The sequence below is a fragment of the Sturnus vulgaris genome, chromosome 13 (assembly GCF_052056855.1).
Source record: "Sturnus vulgaris isolate bStuVul1 chromosome 13, bStuVul1.hap1, whole genome shotgun sequence".
NCBI lineage: Eukaryota > Metazoa > Chordata > Aves > Passeriformes > Sturnidae > Sturnus > Sturnus vulgaris.
The window spans coordinates 5,802,080-5,819,147 of NC_142255.1; the positions used below are offsets into that span (position 1 = coordinate 5,802,080).

General features: G+C 40.0%; 1 protein-coding gene and 1 long non-coding RNA gene across 12 annotated transcripts in view; one reads left to right on the forward strand and one right to left on the reverse strand.

Moving 5' to 3' along the window:
• Positions 1–17,068, forward strand: part of APBA2 (amyloid beta precursor protein binding family A member 2) — an 80,620-nt gene that overhangs the window by 61,562 nt on the left and 1,990 nt on the right. For all 10 annotated transcript variants that reach the window (XM_088172441.1, XM_088172444.1, XM_088172437.1 and 7 more), the window contains 6 exons: positions 1,292–1,378; positions 5,779–5,964; positions 8,705–8,884; positions 9,926–10,138; positions 10,938–11,057; positions 16,213–16,353. In XM_088172441.1, coding sequence (XP_088028567.1) covers positions 1,292–1,378; positions 5,779–5,964; positions 8,705–8,884; positions 9,926–10,138; positions 10,938–11,057; positions 16,213–16,353 — 927 coding nt within the window. The remainder of the gene's footprint in view (positions 1–1,291; positions 1,379–5,778; positions 5,965–8,704; positions 8,885–9,925; positions 10,139–10,937; positions 11,058–16,212; positions 16,354–17,068) is intronic.
• Positions 84–12,220, reverse strand: LOC148222221 (uncharacterized). 2 transcript variants are annotated; one of them, XR_015806480.1, is made up of 3 exons: positions 11,658–12,217; positions 10,154–10,242; positions 84–6,572 (listed from the first exon to the last, which is right to left on the reverse strand). It is a non-coding gene; the product is annotated as an uncharacterized LOC148222221 (long non-coding RNA). The 2 variants fall into 2 exon arrangements; XR_015806479.1 differs by having other exon boundaries at positions 84–10,242; positions 11,658–12,220.

Genomic DNA, 17,068 nt, shown 5'->3' on the forward strand with positions numbered 1-17,068 from the left:
CAGATGTACAGCCATTGTCATCTGGGAATGTTTTTGAACGTAATGCTTATTTTGATTTTACTAACCAAAGCAGTAAGACATACTTCCTGTGCCTGTGACTTGCTGTATATTTATTAAATTATTGTTGATATTTAAAAGCAAAATAAATTCACCACGTAGTAGCTGGAACAATTCATAAAGGAAACATTGCACTCAGTTAAAAACAATACTTCAGATAACAAAATACAGTTGACAAAAATATCACCATAAGGATGGAAGCAATACAAGTAGTGTCTGCCAAAGTATGGGCTTGCTTTGGATTTTGCTAGGAGATATTTTGAATAAAATTAATCTAAATTAATTATAAGTATAGCTAAGCCTTTGTAACTCCAAAAAAGATTAGCAAGTACATCATTCTCATCATGAGTCAGTGTCTGACCTGGAGGCTGGTGCCTGCCTTTAGCCCAGGCTGAGGCAATCTGTGGCCATTTTATTCTGAGGCTGCTGCCACGGGTGCTGCTCAATACCAGCTGCAGTGGTACCCTGTCACCAAGCAGCCTGGAGGAATCCTTATGTTCCTGCTGGACTAGAGAATCAGGAAAGCTCTTGGACAATGCTTCAGTGAGAGGTAGCAGCTGCTTTGCTCCTTCCTCTCCTGTTTTCCCAAGTGGACAGAGGCAGGACTCACCCTGGAGCAGGAGCTTACATTGTAATCCCTCTTGCCCTCTGATGGGGAATGGAAGTGTTTCCCTAGCGAGCAGTGCTCAGACAAGCTGGGGTCTAGAAGTCCCCCGATGGCCTTCTGTGATATGAGAGAAATATCAGTTCAGTGCTCAGTTCTTTGTTTTCTAAGAAAAACCCCTAAACCCCACCACAGTACTGAGCATCAGTTTTCACCTTTTTTAGTGAGCTCACTGAAGGTGACAAGGGCTAAACAGCTGATGGGGACTAAGTCACCTTCTCAGTTCTCCTACTTCCTCAAGTCTGGTGCCTCAAGTACTGAAGTGCATCAGTGAGAAAGTGAGGAAAAAACAGCCATACTTTTTCACTTGTTTTGGCTATAAATAGAGAATTTTCATACTGCCAATCCCACAGGTTCCAAAAATTCCCTCTTCCCCAAAAGATTAGAGTAGGCTTCACTCTGTCTATGCAATAAATGTACTCTTTGCATGTCTTTAGAAGCACCTTTGATTAGCCAGCTCTGTAATGGTTAAAAGTGCAGTTGCCTCACATCACATTGTGCTTGAAGCAGTCAGTGAATTTGTCATTGTGAAAATAAAAATCCCCTTGTAACAAAGAGTCTGTCTTTTAGACCTCAGAAGGAGATTCCCAGGCCTTGACTGAAGTGGATCTGTTCATCTCCACACAGAGAATCAAAGTTCTAAATGCAGACACACAGGTAAGTTGGATTTAAACTCTTGTTGAGTTAGACTGTGCTCATATACAATTAGTGAGACACTTTATTGAATCTAGATAAATTCAGGTATTCAGAGTATTAAGAAAGAGCTCCTGTTGTTCTACCACATGCCAATAGAGTAAGACTGACACCTGTTTTGTTTATTTGATGTATTGGAAGATGTCTGCATGTTGCTATAATTGAGCTATAATTAAGTTCAATGCAAAAAAAGATTCAAAAGCCTTTCAGAATGCATGTACACCACTCCTCTGGAACAGGTTCAGAACCCAGATTTACAGCCCAACAGCGAAGTAATTTGCTGCTTTGACTAAGCCATTCATATCCTGCCATTTTTAACATTTAATCTCATTTTTTTCCCATAAATCACATCTGAGCCACCATCCTCATGCCTAAGGTAAATTATTAATCATTCATATAAAAGCAGCATCTGGAGACCACAGCAATGATCAGCCTCAACTTCTAGGAATGCTTGTATATTCAACAAGAGGTGATCTTCATAAAAAGGAGTTTTTGAGGAATTTACAACTAAATATATAGAATTTATACATGGATCCCAATATTTTAATCTCACAAGATCTCTTAACTTTGATCATACTTACAGGAAGTCTTCAAATTTTCATTCTTATGAGAGGCATTGAAAAGGGCAATTTTAGCAACTTTTTGTCAGAAGTAAATCCTGTCAAGTCAATTATTTTCTTTTGTTTAGGGGATATATTTGTCCATGGCACAGAAGCAGCACCTGTCATCTGTTTACTTTAATATCATATAATATTTTCTAGATTGTATGATCTAGATATATATCTAGAGATAAAAGTAGGTTTATTAAAACTTCAGAGTGTAGTTATATCTGATACATTGGCACATATGTGGCAATGTAAAAAGGGCAGAGTGAGACTCACAGGCATATTTCTCTAATGCAGTACTGTTCAGTATTTTCATAAACAACTTGGAAAACAGAAAGAGAAAATGGTTATTGAACTTGTAATTTAGTGTATGAGATCAGAGTTCAGAAATAGGGCTAAATTAAGAAACGAGGTGAAACTATAGGAGACACTTGAACAAAGATAAATGTAGAACTCTACATTTAGCATTTTGGTTTTAATTATAATTGTTTTTCGAAAATGGAGACTATGAAGCATCTTCTTCTTCCTGAAATTTAGGAGAGCATTATTATCCTTTAATGTGAGGGCAATGATAGTATCTCCAGGAAATTGATTATTTTTCTTTTAATATAAGCAAATTATCTTTAACATGCCACTGGAATTCCCATGAGACGAGCCAGATGAGTGGAACAGCCCATCTAACATGGGCAATATTTACAACCTGCCATCCATAAATCACCCTGAAACTGCATCTTATCCACCATAAGCAATATCACTATTGCTGATGGCTCAGCCTTTTCTTGACCTCCTGGTAAAAATGCATCATCCAGAGATTATATTATCAAAGCTCATAGCTACTTTTTGCACTAGCAGAAAATAACATGCTCATAATTATCAGTGTAAAGATGACTACAGACAGTTATTGATAAATGAACAGCTACAGTTTATAGTTTAAATGTATGGCAGTTAACAGGTATGGTGTCTTTGTTGAATAAGGATTAGTCTTAGTGGAAGTCACTCTTCTTATTTCTTTAAATAGTTCAGCATTTCAGCTGAACATCAATCTTTTCAAAAATAAAAGGGCTCCTTTGAAGTAGCCCATAAACACTGTCAAAGGATCCTGCATCTTACTCTCCTGATCCCCTGAGATTTGTAGTGATGCAAAATGCAATGCTCCATCATGAGAGGTGTCTAATATCTGAGCTGTTCAACCAGATGAAAATAGTAATGGTGAAAATTGTTCTTATTTCAGGCTCTCTAGTCTTTGCCCTGCGGTTCTGGTTGTGTTTTTTGTTCTTGGTTTGTTTTTGTTTGGTTTTTTTTTTTTACAGTGTGTTTTCAGAGAGCTATAACAAAATTATTTCCATGACTTTTTAGCATTTTTGGTTTGGTAACACTTTTCAGTGCTAGTGAAGTTCCTGGCTGTTGTAATTGCCATGGTTCTATTTCAGCTGGAGTGGCAGCTGGCAGAGACAATCTGTATTTTCATGGCTTTATCAATTACATAAACCCTATTTCTGCAGTATGCCATGTGTTTTAATCCATCTGTAGTGTTGTATAGCTCACGTGAGGTAACAGCTGAATGAAAATTTAAAATTCCCATTCAGAAAATGACATGCAACAAGGTCCAAAATGCTGAGCAGCACCAGTCAGGTGCATTCCCAGGCTGGAAGAGAGGTGGTGATTGTGTTACCCTGAACAGGACTAAGAAATGGCACCCCTGCCACTTTCTGGTTGCTTATGCATTTAGTTGCTGAACACATTCAGCCCAAGCTGAGCACCTGTTTAGCAGGGATGAAGTAGGAGCAGCCTTATGTTTGGCCATGTGGCCTTGTTGATAGGAGAGGAATTCTTCCCTGTGCCACAGCTTTGTGGGGTGGCACTCCGTGCCTCAAACCAGCAGAAGCCACAGCAGTTTCTCCCAGCTTCCTGCTCAGTCAGTGAAGAGAAGCTGGGTGTGAAGCATCTAGGAAAATGAAGAAGGAAAAATAAAGATGTAGAGCTCACAAATGTGTATGTGCAGAGCCTCTGGCACATGATCGGCTCCATAAACTCGCCTGACTCACTGGGCTGTCTAATTCACACTCCCACAGGATTACAGAACTTCAAAGCTTGGAGGAATGCTGAGGTTTTTTCCTTTAGCTGTTCTTTGGGTTTCAGGAGAAACAACAAAGAGTTTTTCTAAAAAAATTCCATAGAAAAGAAGAGAGAATCTGAGAAAGGGTAATCTAGACAGGAGAAAAGAACAATGGTTTCTGAAAAGCCTGAGAGAGGCAGAATTTCTAAGGATAAATATAAGGACAAGAAGGATAGAATGGATGGGACTAGAAAAGGGATAAGGGAAAGAACAGAGAGGCCAGTGGGCAAAGATAGGGGGATTTATGGGACAGTAATAAAGGAGAGGGGTGAAAAAGAGGTATTGGTAATGGAAAATTGAGTACAATAGAATATGGAGAGAGAAAGGAAGAAGTCAAGTCAGAAGTAAGTCAAAAGTAAACTCGTTTACAGTCACTAGATAGTATTTGCCTTATTCTTAACAGGAAAAATGTGGGAGGGATTGGGGAAATGATTGCTTTCACCCTTACAAGGGGAAAATAAAAAAGACTCAAACCCTTTGAGTAACCTCTGTGTGATGATATGGGCAGAAAGCCTTTCTTGGCAGGTGAGATGAAATACCTTCATTTTCCCAATGCATTCACTCTTGTGCACACTGCATGTCTGATTACACCCTTACTCAATACTTAGTGCACACTGCTGAAAAGCAATTACCTCTGCAGAGCTCCCAACATCCTGCTGAGAGATGTCCATTATAAAACGTTTCTCCATTCTGAGAGAAGTGCTGTAAATCCTCCTGAGCTCCCGCAGCCCTTAGAGACACTCCCCAAACCATCTCTTAACCATCATTACTTTTCCTAGGTTAGGGATAAGCATTATTTCAAGGCTGAGAAGAATCATTACAATAATTTTATGGGTAGTGATTATCTTCAGCAAGACAAGTGGTTCTGAGAAGCAATGATAATTTATAGTTTTTTCTGTCAAAAAATTGCACTGAATTTCATAAAACAATTACTTTTGTTCACTTGAAGAATAATCTTTCTTCCTTAGGCCTTAGAAAATAGTTCAACTAATGCTAAATTAGTGCCAAACTGTTTATATAAAGAATGCTGCTGCTTATATAAATTATTAAAACTGTGAATTATATTGTACATTATTTTGCTCCAATTAAGATGGAATTTGGTGGATGCTTTCAGCTGTTCAGGGTGAGGGACAGGGACAGTCAGTTTGAATCAGTACAACTATTACACTTCTGGCTGTGTCTAGTTTGAGCAATAGATAAAAGCCTGGAAAAACTTTCCAATCTGAGCAGTGACCCCAGCCAGAAGCAGTTTTCAGATCTGCCCTTTCTATTTCTTTAAGAACAGCTCATCCTAACAACAGCAAAATACATAAAGAAATAACATAATTTTCCATAATATTTCCGCAATAATTTTCCAACAGCATGAAAGTAAATGTAAAACAGTAGCACAGCTCTTCATTCTTGCTTTACAGTAGCAACCATGCTGTGTTTGCTCAGGCAGCACTTCCACTGAAGCCAATGTCTTGAACAGCCACTGTGCTTCCCTTGGACTGCAGAGGGAATAACCGGTCTGGGACCACGGGAAGTGCTTCTGTAGCTTTTGTCTTTCTCAAGCAGCAGGCTGTCAAGGAGAGGGCAGCTGCAGTATTTGTAGGAGAGCAGCAGGCATGGAGAACTGTCCTGTTTGTCCTTGCCTTGTGCAGGAAACAATGATGGACCACGCGCTGCGCACCATCTCCTACATCGCCGACATCGGCAACATCGTGGTGCTGATGGCGCGGCGCCGCATGCCCAGATCCGCCTCCCAGGACTGCATTGAAACCACTCCTGGTGCCCAGGAGGGCAAGAAGCAGTACAAAATGATCTGCCATGTCTTTGAATCCGAGGATGTAAGTAAATGGAATCAATTAATTTAAACAACGTAGGTCACATAGAGATCTCTGGAGTCAATGGCCATTCATGGGCAAAATTAACCTGTGGGATATCACACTGATCATTCATCCTGAGTTATATCCTTCAGTCCAGTGGGTTGGCACAAAATGACACACATGTGCCTCCAGGCTCTTGGAATGAGGTGGAACCATTCTGGACGTCTTTTTAACTGAAGCCAAGTTGCTTGTACTGCCTTGGCAGGGCTGCACACGGCTGTCCTCTACCCAGTCCTGGTTCCCTGTGGTTACTGACCTGTAGTTGTATGTACTCTCAAACCTGCCACTTGATCCTTTGGTGTTTAGGAACATATGCAGCTGTTTATTTTTCAGTTCTCTTTTTTCATGCCTAGCAAAAATTACGAATTAGAATTTTTATATAGAATCATACAGTTCTGTCCATCTGTGCTGTACATTCTGTTTCACTGTTGTGAAGAGTGCTGATGTACCATCCCATACCTCTTGTGACAAAAGAAGATAACCTTGCTTTACTGCTATTTTATATCCAGGTTTGGGATTGTAGTGAATTAGGTACTTTTGTCTGAAGTGGCAGAGCAAGAGACTTCAACCTAAAACATTTGTGGAAAAATATATCAAACCAGTAAAACAGAAAAAGCAAAATTTGTTGTCTGTTTCTAATTTGACAGTAAGGGGCAGTACAAAATATTTGTCATCACAGTTATTATAGAAACAGCTATAGATATAATTTCTAGGTATATATTTAGGTATAATACCAAATTAAAAATAATTAAGTTCTTTGGGTCAGACAGTCATAACTCAGAGGTTGCATATATTTTGAGCTAGGCAATCTATTTTCATTATTTTAAAGCAATTAAGCCTGTGAAGGAGAAATGGCATTGACTAAAGGTTAGAGTGATGGACTGGGGTTGTTCTGAGACCCAGTTAGCTCAGCTCTGTCATAGTTTTCCTTGGGTAACCTTTTCAAGCAGCTTAATTACATTATCTCTAAGTTGTGCATAATGCTGAAGACTTTTATAAACGTTCACAAGACCTCAGAGATAGAGATGAAATTAAGATGTGAGAACTGGCTCTTGCTGGCAGCAATAGAATAGAGCATCTGGAGATGTTGGTTTTGAGAATGCAGAATGAAGGCAAAAGCAGAGGATGAACTACAGAGAAAGCAATGGCAATGGAGACCAGAAGGACTCATGGGGACTGGTGAGGAACTTTAATAATGGAATGATATGAAAATGTCCTGAGTGCTTCTGTACTACCACACTGCCCAGGGCAGTGGTCATAGCACCAAACCTGACCCAGTTCAAGAAGTGTTTGGACAATGCTGTCAGGTGCACAGGGTGAAATTCTGGGGATGTCCTGTGCAGAGCCAGGAGCTGGACTTGATGATTCTGATGGGTCCCTTCCAACTCAGCATATTATATCATTCTGTACAAACCTCTTGGTATAGAGTGAAGACTTGAAAATATGCTTTAAAACATGAAGAAACAATTTGTGATTGGTTAGGCTACTTATGTCCTTGATTTTCTAAAGTCATCTTCCAGTCAAGCAGATTGGTGCTTTTGTGTACAGCAGCACAAAGGAAATAAGGAAACAACCTTTCAGCATCAAAGAAAACACTTGACCAGTGGATTGCATGAAGATACAGATTTGTAATGTCCAGAAAACCCCATGCATTCGAAATGCATTTAAAATGTACTGACTGTGTAAGAAGTTGTGTTGCATTTCCAGAATACAGGTTTGATTAGTAGTATTTTTAGGGAGTGTAAGGTGCAATTAATGTCTCATGTAATCAGGAGTTATTAATATGCCCAAATAACCCCACAAATGATGACCCATAACTATACAGAATTCAACATGGCATTCTCCTATGAGCTGCAGTAAACTCAGAGTAGGGAAAAAAATAATTAAAAAAAAAAGTGAACAACACATTCCTTTTGCTGATCCCTGTTTCTCTGTGTTCCCTTGCCATCTAGTGGAATGTGCAGATAAGTGCTCCAAAATTTAAGAAAGACAGGGGATTTTGAATGGGTGTTGCCAGCATTAGCAAGCTTTAATCGTGGCTCTGGCTGCATTCCTGAAATGATCCCTGACATTGCTAGTCAAGGTGTTAATGAGAATAGCTGTCCTAGATGTGCAGTGGGTAAGCAGGGATATTACTGGTTTGCTGGGAACGTGGGACAGGCACAGTGGCAGTAACAGGGGAACAGATGGCTGTGTTGAAGCAGTGTTTTCAGTCCTGGAAAACCAAGGTGGAAAAGCAGCAGGTGACACCACAACCAGAATCATCAGTGCACACACGTCTGTGCAGGCATGTGCAAACAGAGCATCCCTCCTCTCCTCACCCCTGCAGGCACACTGTGTTCAGAGGCAGGGCTTGTGGCACTCTTCCATCAGCTCTGCTCCACGTTGGGCCAAAGCCAGGACTCTCCAGTGTTTATTGGAACGGGTACATGAGCAGCATATGGCTGCTTGCTACTGAAATGTACTGGGGAGGGGAGAGCAGCAGGGGATTTTAATGGAGTTTGCAATGTGATTTTGGATGGAATGGATTCTTTCTGTACAGCAGACCTTAAAGTGACTTTATATCCATGCTAACACAGAAACTTTGCAGGATTCTTGTTTTGATTCTGTCTTAAAATCCAATTTCTCTGCTCCTTTCTTGTGGTTTCATTGGTAAACTGTTAATTCGTCCTTTCTCTGAGCTGTGTTTTCTACATTCTAGGCACAGCTCATAGCTCAGTCAATTGGTCAGGCTTTCAGTGTGGCTTACCAAGAGTTTTTAAGAGCCAATGGAATCAACCCAGAGGATCTCAGTCAGAAAGAATACAGTGACATCATCAATACCCAAGAGATGTACAATGATGATCTCATACACTTCTCCAATTCAGAAAACTGCAAAGAGGTAAACTAGTTCTGGATTTTGATTTCAGATTGATCCATTTTTTTCAGAGTAATGTAGCTCTCAGAAATATTTTTTGGCATTTATAGGGATGATGTTACAATTTAAAGATGTGTCCTTTGTCAGTCCTGTGTACTAAAACCAGCTTTATGTTTTAGTAGGATTTCTTGTTTTCATGTTCAGGGTCTTTCTGTTTCCATTGATCAGAACAGTAATAAAGTACATTCACATCTGAGCTAGATAAGCTCTCTGCTATTCACAGTACACAGTGTAAGGTGATTTTATGTTTCACCTAAGTACTGACACAGCAAGAGTCAATGGAGCTGTGGCTTTCTGCAATAGATAACCTCAGCAGAAGTCAGCTGGCCATCAGCATTCCCTGTCTTTTTGAGAGAAAATAATTCCATATATTTGCTTCAAGAGCATGTTCTCTACTTAAACACTTGTTCCACTTCATAGGTGTTAGCTGTTCTGTGATTCCTGACAGTTCAGGGGAAAGCATCATTTATATTACATCGAGGATCTTACATGAACATGCTAGGCACAAGCATATTCAATAATTAACAATATTAATAATGTTAATAATCATTAAGAGATCCTTGCCTGAAAAGAAGGACAGGACAAGCCCTGAGATCAAGAGGCAACCTGAGCAGTACTGGCAGGAGTGGAGCTGAAGAAAGCCTGGGTAGCAGGCACTGCCTTAGCCACAGAATGTTAGAGCCTCCCCCTCTGGATACCAGGTTCCATGGACAGAAACTTCCTCAGCATTCTTTCCCTTGGCATGCAGTTCCACCACTTCCTACAGTTGCCCATGTGTTAGTGTTTTGCTTATTAAACCTCTATGACCTTCAAGAAACGAGAATGCCCCTGAAAACAAACAGCTGTGTATTCCACAGTTAACACTGAAGTCATGCTAATGGCAAAGAACAGAATTTGGTTTGTGATTTGTAGATGTTATTTGGGAGCAAGTGAGATATTCATGCTCAAAGTCAGATGAATCAAAGCAAAAAAAAAAAAAAAAATGTTTTTCCTTTTTAATTACAGCTCCAGCTAGAAAAACAGAAGGGAGAAATTCTTGGGGTAGTGATTGTGGAATCTGGATGGGGATCCATTCTACCCACTGTTATCCTGGCCAACATGATGAATGGAGGCCCTGCGGCACGTTCAGGAAAACTGAGCATTGGAGACCAAATTATGTCCATTAATGGTACCAGTTTAGTTGGCCTACCTCTTGCAACATGCCAAGGGATCATAAAGGTACCCCAAACTTACAACTCTATGCTGTAGATTGTAAGCCAACAGAGGTGTAATCTTCTGACAAGTGATCCTGTAGATTTCCAGCAGATGTAATTTTCATATCACTGCAAAAAAACCCCAGTAATCTTTCATTAACAAAAAGCAGAATTAGAGATTCAGGAGTGACAATGCACAGAAATTTAGGGCTGGAGAATATGACTGCAGTTTTGTTACTGGGCTATAACAAATTAGGCCAAGTCTGTAAAACTTGCCTAAATTAAGTTACTCAGCTGTCTTTAAAGTTTTAAGCTTCCTTACAGCCTCCAGAATAAAATATGAGGATTAAAATCTCCTATGCATTTTTGGGCTCCATGCAGATAAAATGGATGGAGGTTGGTAGACTGTAGGACAGATCAAATGAACAGATGAGGAATCTGCAGATACAATGGAATCTCAGAATGCATTATCTTTAGTCATGGAAATGAAATCTGATGTCTGTGCAGATTTACCAAGAGCAGCAGAAGCAGGAGATTAATTAGCCAGATGCTGGAAAAAGGCAAGCAGTAGTCAGTTTTGGTTTTTATTGAAAGATTTGTTTAAATTTCTGTAGTAATTAAAGGCAAAATTTTAGTGTCTTGTTGAGCCAAATATCTTGGGAAATAAATAAGATAAATGTATCTCTAAGTTAACAACCAATTTCTGTTAACTCTCACTGCTCTTTCTCAGATCAGCTGCTTAACACTCTCACAATTAGGAAATCACAGATGAGGGCACAGTCAAGGTTCATTTCAGAAATACTGACTTTTGGAATATCTTACAGGGACTCAAGAATCAGACACAAGTCAAACTGAACATTGTCAGCTGTCCTCCTGTTACAACTGTCCTCATAAAACGGCCAGACTTGAAATACCAGCTGGGCTTCAGTGTACAGAATGGAATTGTAAGTTTCTGTGTTCATTGATTGTTTTGGGGTTTCCCCTTTATTTTTTTCTTTTTCAAAAAAATGTATGGAAGTAGTGAAAGAATCTTGCATGACCTCACTTCTTCTAGTGTTTACTAAAACCTTGTAGTCTCTGAGTAATACAATGCAAATGGATGACGCTGGGAGAAATTCTTGAGGGATTTTTTCTACATAATACAGCAACAAGATTTATAGCCCAGATTATTTAATTCAATAGCCTGATCACGTAAAACATGATCATTAGTGCCAGAGTTGCAAGGAAAAGTTATGCTGAGAAAGGTTTTTACAATTATAGTACTTTAATCTTAGATCTGATTCTGTTCTTTTTAAAATTTCATTACACACTCACTAAGACTTTTAATTTCTTCTGCTGTGCATAATTTTTGTGGATCACATGGCAGTAGGCAAGGGAATATAATTGTGACCTCCTGTTATTAAAACTATACTCCTATAAAAATGAAACCTCTCATTACAAAGTAATTGTATAGGCTGTGGCCCAGGTACCCCTTCTCTGTGTGCTGCAGCTTCCCTGTACTAACAGCAGCAAAGAGGAGCAGAAATGTGGCAGGGAACACTTACCCCAGGCAGCTCAGGGTCCTCCTCTTGCAGTTCCTCCTTCCCAAGCCATTCTCTGACACCTTTCCAAAGCAAACTCCCACACAACTAGCTCAGGCAGTCACTGGCCTTTCTGGGGGCTGACACTACATTAGAGACTGGCTGCAGTGCAGGACCATCACCATTTCCTCTTCCTCCAGTCTAGGAAAAAAAATAATCAGGCTGCTCACACAGAAAACCACATCACAAAGGCTGTGGGCTCTGTCCCCTGTTTTGTGAAATGCATCGATTGAAGCTGCCAGATCTCTGCTGGCCACCCTTTGAAGAGTTGGAAGAGTAGCAGGTCGGGTGTGGTTCATGAGCCTTCCTGCCCTTCAGCAAACACATGGCTTGGGGGCAGTGGGTTTGCAGCTCTCCTGGTCATCTCTTAGTTATTACTCCACCCAAGTTTAAAACGTTCCTACCTAAGGTCACATATAAAGGACACTGCTGCACTCTAAAGCGATTCCTACCCCAGGATCTGCTTTCACCTCATCCCACAGAGGGTGCCCTGTTTGAGGCACTGATCTCTTTCCTAATTGCTCGTCTTTGTAAATCTTCTTTGTAAATGTTCACTGGTGTAGGCTCAAAAGAAGGGAATGTATTTAAGGGCCTGTAAGCATCACAGTGGTGTGATTATCAAGTTTCCAGGAACCCATTCACAGCTTTGGTGGGGGTGGGATCAGGGCTGGGGAAAAGAATCAGGACAAGGTGGATTAGGAGCATCCCAAGCCCTCACATGGACAGGGAGTCTGTGTGACAACCTATTTATTAATCTGTCCCTGCTAATCATCTCCAACATGACTGGGGCCTCAGTTTAGTAAATTCTGCAGGCTCTGCTTGTTTTCTGTCACAGTGTGCTCCCTCCATCTACTGGCCATTTGTCACCACACTGGCGGACACATCATTCCTTCCAGTTAAATGAACAACATTTAAATGACGTCAAATATAAAGTTCACCAAATTCAGCAAAAAAAATCCATTTCATATAGGGGAAGGAAAAAAAAAAGCCTTGCAATGCATTTCAGTTATGAAAAGCCTGTTTGAATATGAAAGCCAGTGAACAAAATGATAAGATTAACATCTTTTGTTAGGCTGCTATGGAGACAAACCTCTGGGCCTGTAAAATCCTTTCCTCTGAAAAACTCTCTCAACATTTGAAAATATGACTGCAAAATATGTCTCTCTGGTAGTTTGACACTGTACTCTTTAATAGTAGTTTTGTAATTGCCAGCAATTGTTACAAATTATGATAGGATCCAGAAGAAATATTGTTATTCTTTGTCTGCTCGGCATTAGCACAACAAAGAAACAAATGGCTTGTCAGAACAGATATTAAATGTCTCTTTCTGGTAGGCCATTACCTCATTATCCATGTAGCTGGGCCTTATTTCTGTGCATCCTCTGATGGCAGCTTTGCAGGGGTTCCTTTTCACCCTGCCTATCTCATGTGTGCAGGAGGCACAGCCATTATAGTGGGAATAGCCCATAAACACACAGAGTAGCTTCTGGTCACACAGAAGCACCCTCTGAGCTGGGTTTGCTGCACAGGGTGTTGGGCAGATGCAGATACTGCACTGCTGCAGCTGAAAAAAAGGATGTTGTGCATATATAGGTAACAAGTATGAATGCTGTACAATGGGAAGTGAGCATTAAATGACCTATCAGCCACCTTCTGAAAATCATTATGCTCCAGTTCTTTTAAAATGGTGTTATTTAAATACAAGTGGTCCTTATGTATCATATTATTGTTTTCCATATTTGGTCCCTGTGTATTACAGTATTTTTTTCTAGATTATGAAAAGAATTGTGTATTACCAGTTATATTTTTAGTGCTGGTAAAACACCACTTCTCAGTCTAGATCTCACTTTCTCTGAGAATTCTATCTATCCTGTCCCTAGCCTAGCACAAGCTTTCTAAAAATACAGTAAAACTTTACAGAACATTTTATTCTTTCTTCCCTGCTTTTGTTTACTGTCATTTAAACTGGCAAAAAATTTACAGGGTTTCAGCAGTGTAATATAAAAGTGAGATGAGAAGAAATCTGGTTTTAACAGGTTATCATTAAGGCATTTACACAGAATAAAGTTTGTCTGGTTTGCTACTCTATGGACAGTTGCAATAAAACTGATTGTGCAGCTACTGAAGTTTCACACCTGATGTGCTGCAGCTTGTCTAAGGCATTGAAAACCTTTCACAGCTGAGTGGATTGAACCACCGTGGTTTGCACCTTTTCTTTTTTTTTTTTTCCTTCAGATTATAGAGTTAATAGAATACAGACTCTTGCTTACAAGAAGCAGATCTGTCTTGCTTTATCTAATATTATTATAGCTGTTGCCATATTCTACAAATACAACAGGTTAAATAAAATCTGAATAAAATCATATTTATTTAGAGATACTGCTATGTTTAAACTCGCTGGCTTCAGCTGTCATAGCTCTATTGGCTGGAGACAAAGGCTTAAGGCTGCTTTGAGTCAGCCCTTGCAAATACAGAAGTCACTAAAAGTGTGCTGTAAATGCAGAATATTTTTTTTCTCTGTGTGTTCTGTTTCTAGCTTAGCAGAGTCTGGGAGCCTGGGCAGAGCCACTCAGCCTCAGTGTCTGTTTCTCTGTCTACCTCATTAAAACACTTAACGCTCACAAAAGGAGCATGCCTTCCCTGGAGAGGGATTCCTGAATGAAGAGACCACTTTCTATGTCTGGGGCTGTTAGAAAGAAGAAGCTTACTAATGGTATTAAAAGTGCTAAAAGTGCTTTGAGACCCACACAGTGCAAAGGGCTCTGGATAGATATGCAAGCCATTATATCTTCCTTTATGCAGGTGGGGTGAGGGATCACATTTCTATTTGTTCCAAAAGCTTTTATTTCAGCTGTATGGTCTCTCTATTTTCCTTTACACAATGAAAAATATATTTACAGGCTTTCTTTTGGTACATGCTGCTTTTTGGTCCTATCTGATTATTGCTCCCCAACAAGGAGCAAACTTATTCTAACAGTTTGTTGAATTGAGAAGCTTTCTGTAAAAGAGATCTGTGTAGTACAGCTTATCTTGTGAGCTGTGTGATTAGAAGTTAGACTACCTGCAAAACAATATATTGTATGTGACTGAAATTCAAGACACAATTCTGTGAAGTGATAGTGCTTCTTTCCATTGAAGCCTATCAGAAATACTTGAAGGACCACAGGAGGTAACACTCAGCCACTGGAGAGAGCATGGTAGGAGAAGATAAATCTCACTGCAGAAGGAATGTGTTGGTTTTTTGTTTCTTTTTTCTGAAGGCTAAGAAAGGCCTTTTATAAACAAAGAATAACGATGTATTCTCACTCCTCATATCAAACAGTCTGAACTTCAAGTGAGAAGGGATTTCTTTTTTTATAGCATTGTTATTTGTGGAGAGGAATTTAAAGGAAGCTGCTACTGCCATACAGGAAAAGATTCCAGTTAACCATAGACAAAGTTTTACCTTCAACGTGTGCCAGACTGGCCATGTCCCCACATACTGTGCTTCTGAATTCGATAACAAGCTCACTGGGGCACAAGCCACATCATATCACACTTGTATTTAGCTCTGAGCAAATGACCAGATTGCAGCAAATAATGATTCTTGGTGTATCACTCTAACCACTACAGAAACTGAAGAAACAGGCATTAGCTGCTGCTCCAGCACTCATTTCTTTTCCTCCAAGAATTTTTCTCAGTAAGTAAAGTAAATCTCAAGGCTGCTAAAGTCTGCTTAATTCCAGAGATTCAAGCCATACATTATCTGCCTTGTGTGATTCACGGGCTTAGTCTTTTAAAATAATTTATGAGCAATTTCTATCTAATGCACAGCAGCCTGGTCTGCCAGGGAGGATCCCCTTGCAGCACAGCTACTGTTGCTAAGGAGGAAACCTTTTCAATCCCACACTGGATTGAGATTTCTCTTTCTGCCTGTACTCTACACATGTTGCAACCTCAGAATACTTCAAGTAGCAATGTCTGCTGGGACTGTGTGCTGAATACAGTTCTTGTAGAATTAATTACCTTACTGTAGGGGTCATAACATTCAAAACTTGTGCCTGGTTGTTTACTGGAACCTCAGCTGCCAGTTAAAGAAGAGTGGCCTCGCTTGCCTTCTTCATCCTAAGCTCCCTGTGGCCAGCAGGGCTGAACAAGGAGGAGGAAGCTGGACCCTGACCCTGGAGAGCAGAGCCCTCTCCTCTCCTGCAGGGGCACAGGAAGTTGTGTCCCAACAGTGGATAAATCTCTCTTCCTCAGTCTCCACTTTTGTGTGGCTACTGCCTGTACCACTGTCAAAGGTATTTTTATGTTCCCAGCTGGAGACTGAAATTGAAAATTATAATAGGCAGAAATCTCAGAAAAAAACTCCCTCTAACAAACCATGAAAGCAGCATTTAAAAACTCATTGATTAATACTTTCAACAAGCATCTTCTGGAATCCTTACAGTGTCACCACTCACTATTATGCATTAAATCCCAGTAAGTATGTGCATTATGACATTTCTAAACTTCACTAAACCTTGCTTTCTCTTGGCAGATTTGCAGCTTGATGCGAGGTGGAATAGCAGAGAGGGGAGGGGTAAGAGTGGGACATCGGATTATCGAGATCAATGGGCAGAGCGTCGTGGCTACTGCTCATGAGAAGATAGTACAAGCATTGTCTAATTCAGTGGGAGAGGTAAGGAAAAAAGTCTTTATCAAGAAAGCAAAATAGTTGAAAAAATGTATGTTTCAGTTGAAAAGAGTCAACACAGCATTAAAACCACCAATTCAGTACATTGAGTTTGGTACTAATAAGAAACAATTAACAGAATTTTTTTAACAACCAATGACGCACATTCAGTGCATTTTTCATTCATTTTTTAATAGTTCCTGGCATAATTCTGTACCTTCAACCTACTGTCTGAATTAAATCAAGTAATTAAAGGAAGAAATCACTCAGGTGTGTTGGCTGTGAAAATGTCTCTTGGCTGATCACCACAGCATCTGCCATAGAAATGAAATATTATATCTGAGAGATGCAAATTGATATACATTTTAATAACTTAATTTCCAACTTACCTTGTGAATAAGTTAAGACACCTCTCTCCAGAGAGATCAGCAGTAAATAAGCAAGATTGTCCAGTTTTTCAAAATCCCTCTTGAATTTAATGGTGGTCTAATACAGAACCCTGGCCAGATCTCCCACTAGTTCCTCTGACAAAAATCAAAGACAGTTGGTTTCCTTCCGGGAAGTGGCACTTGCCAATCAGAGTATTTGCACTTTGTCAGGAGCAAAGCTGCAGATCCCAACAGCCCCTCCATGCCCTTATGGTCCATCTTTGCTTTGTAACTTCTCACCTAACATAGGAATATTGCATGAAACTTCTCTTTACAGCATGAAGAGAAGATAC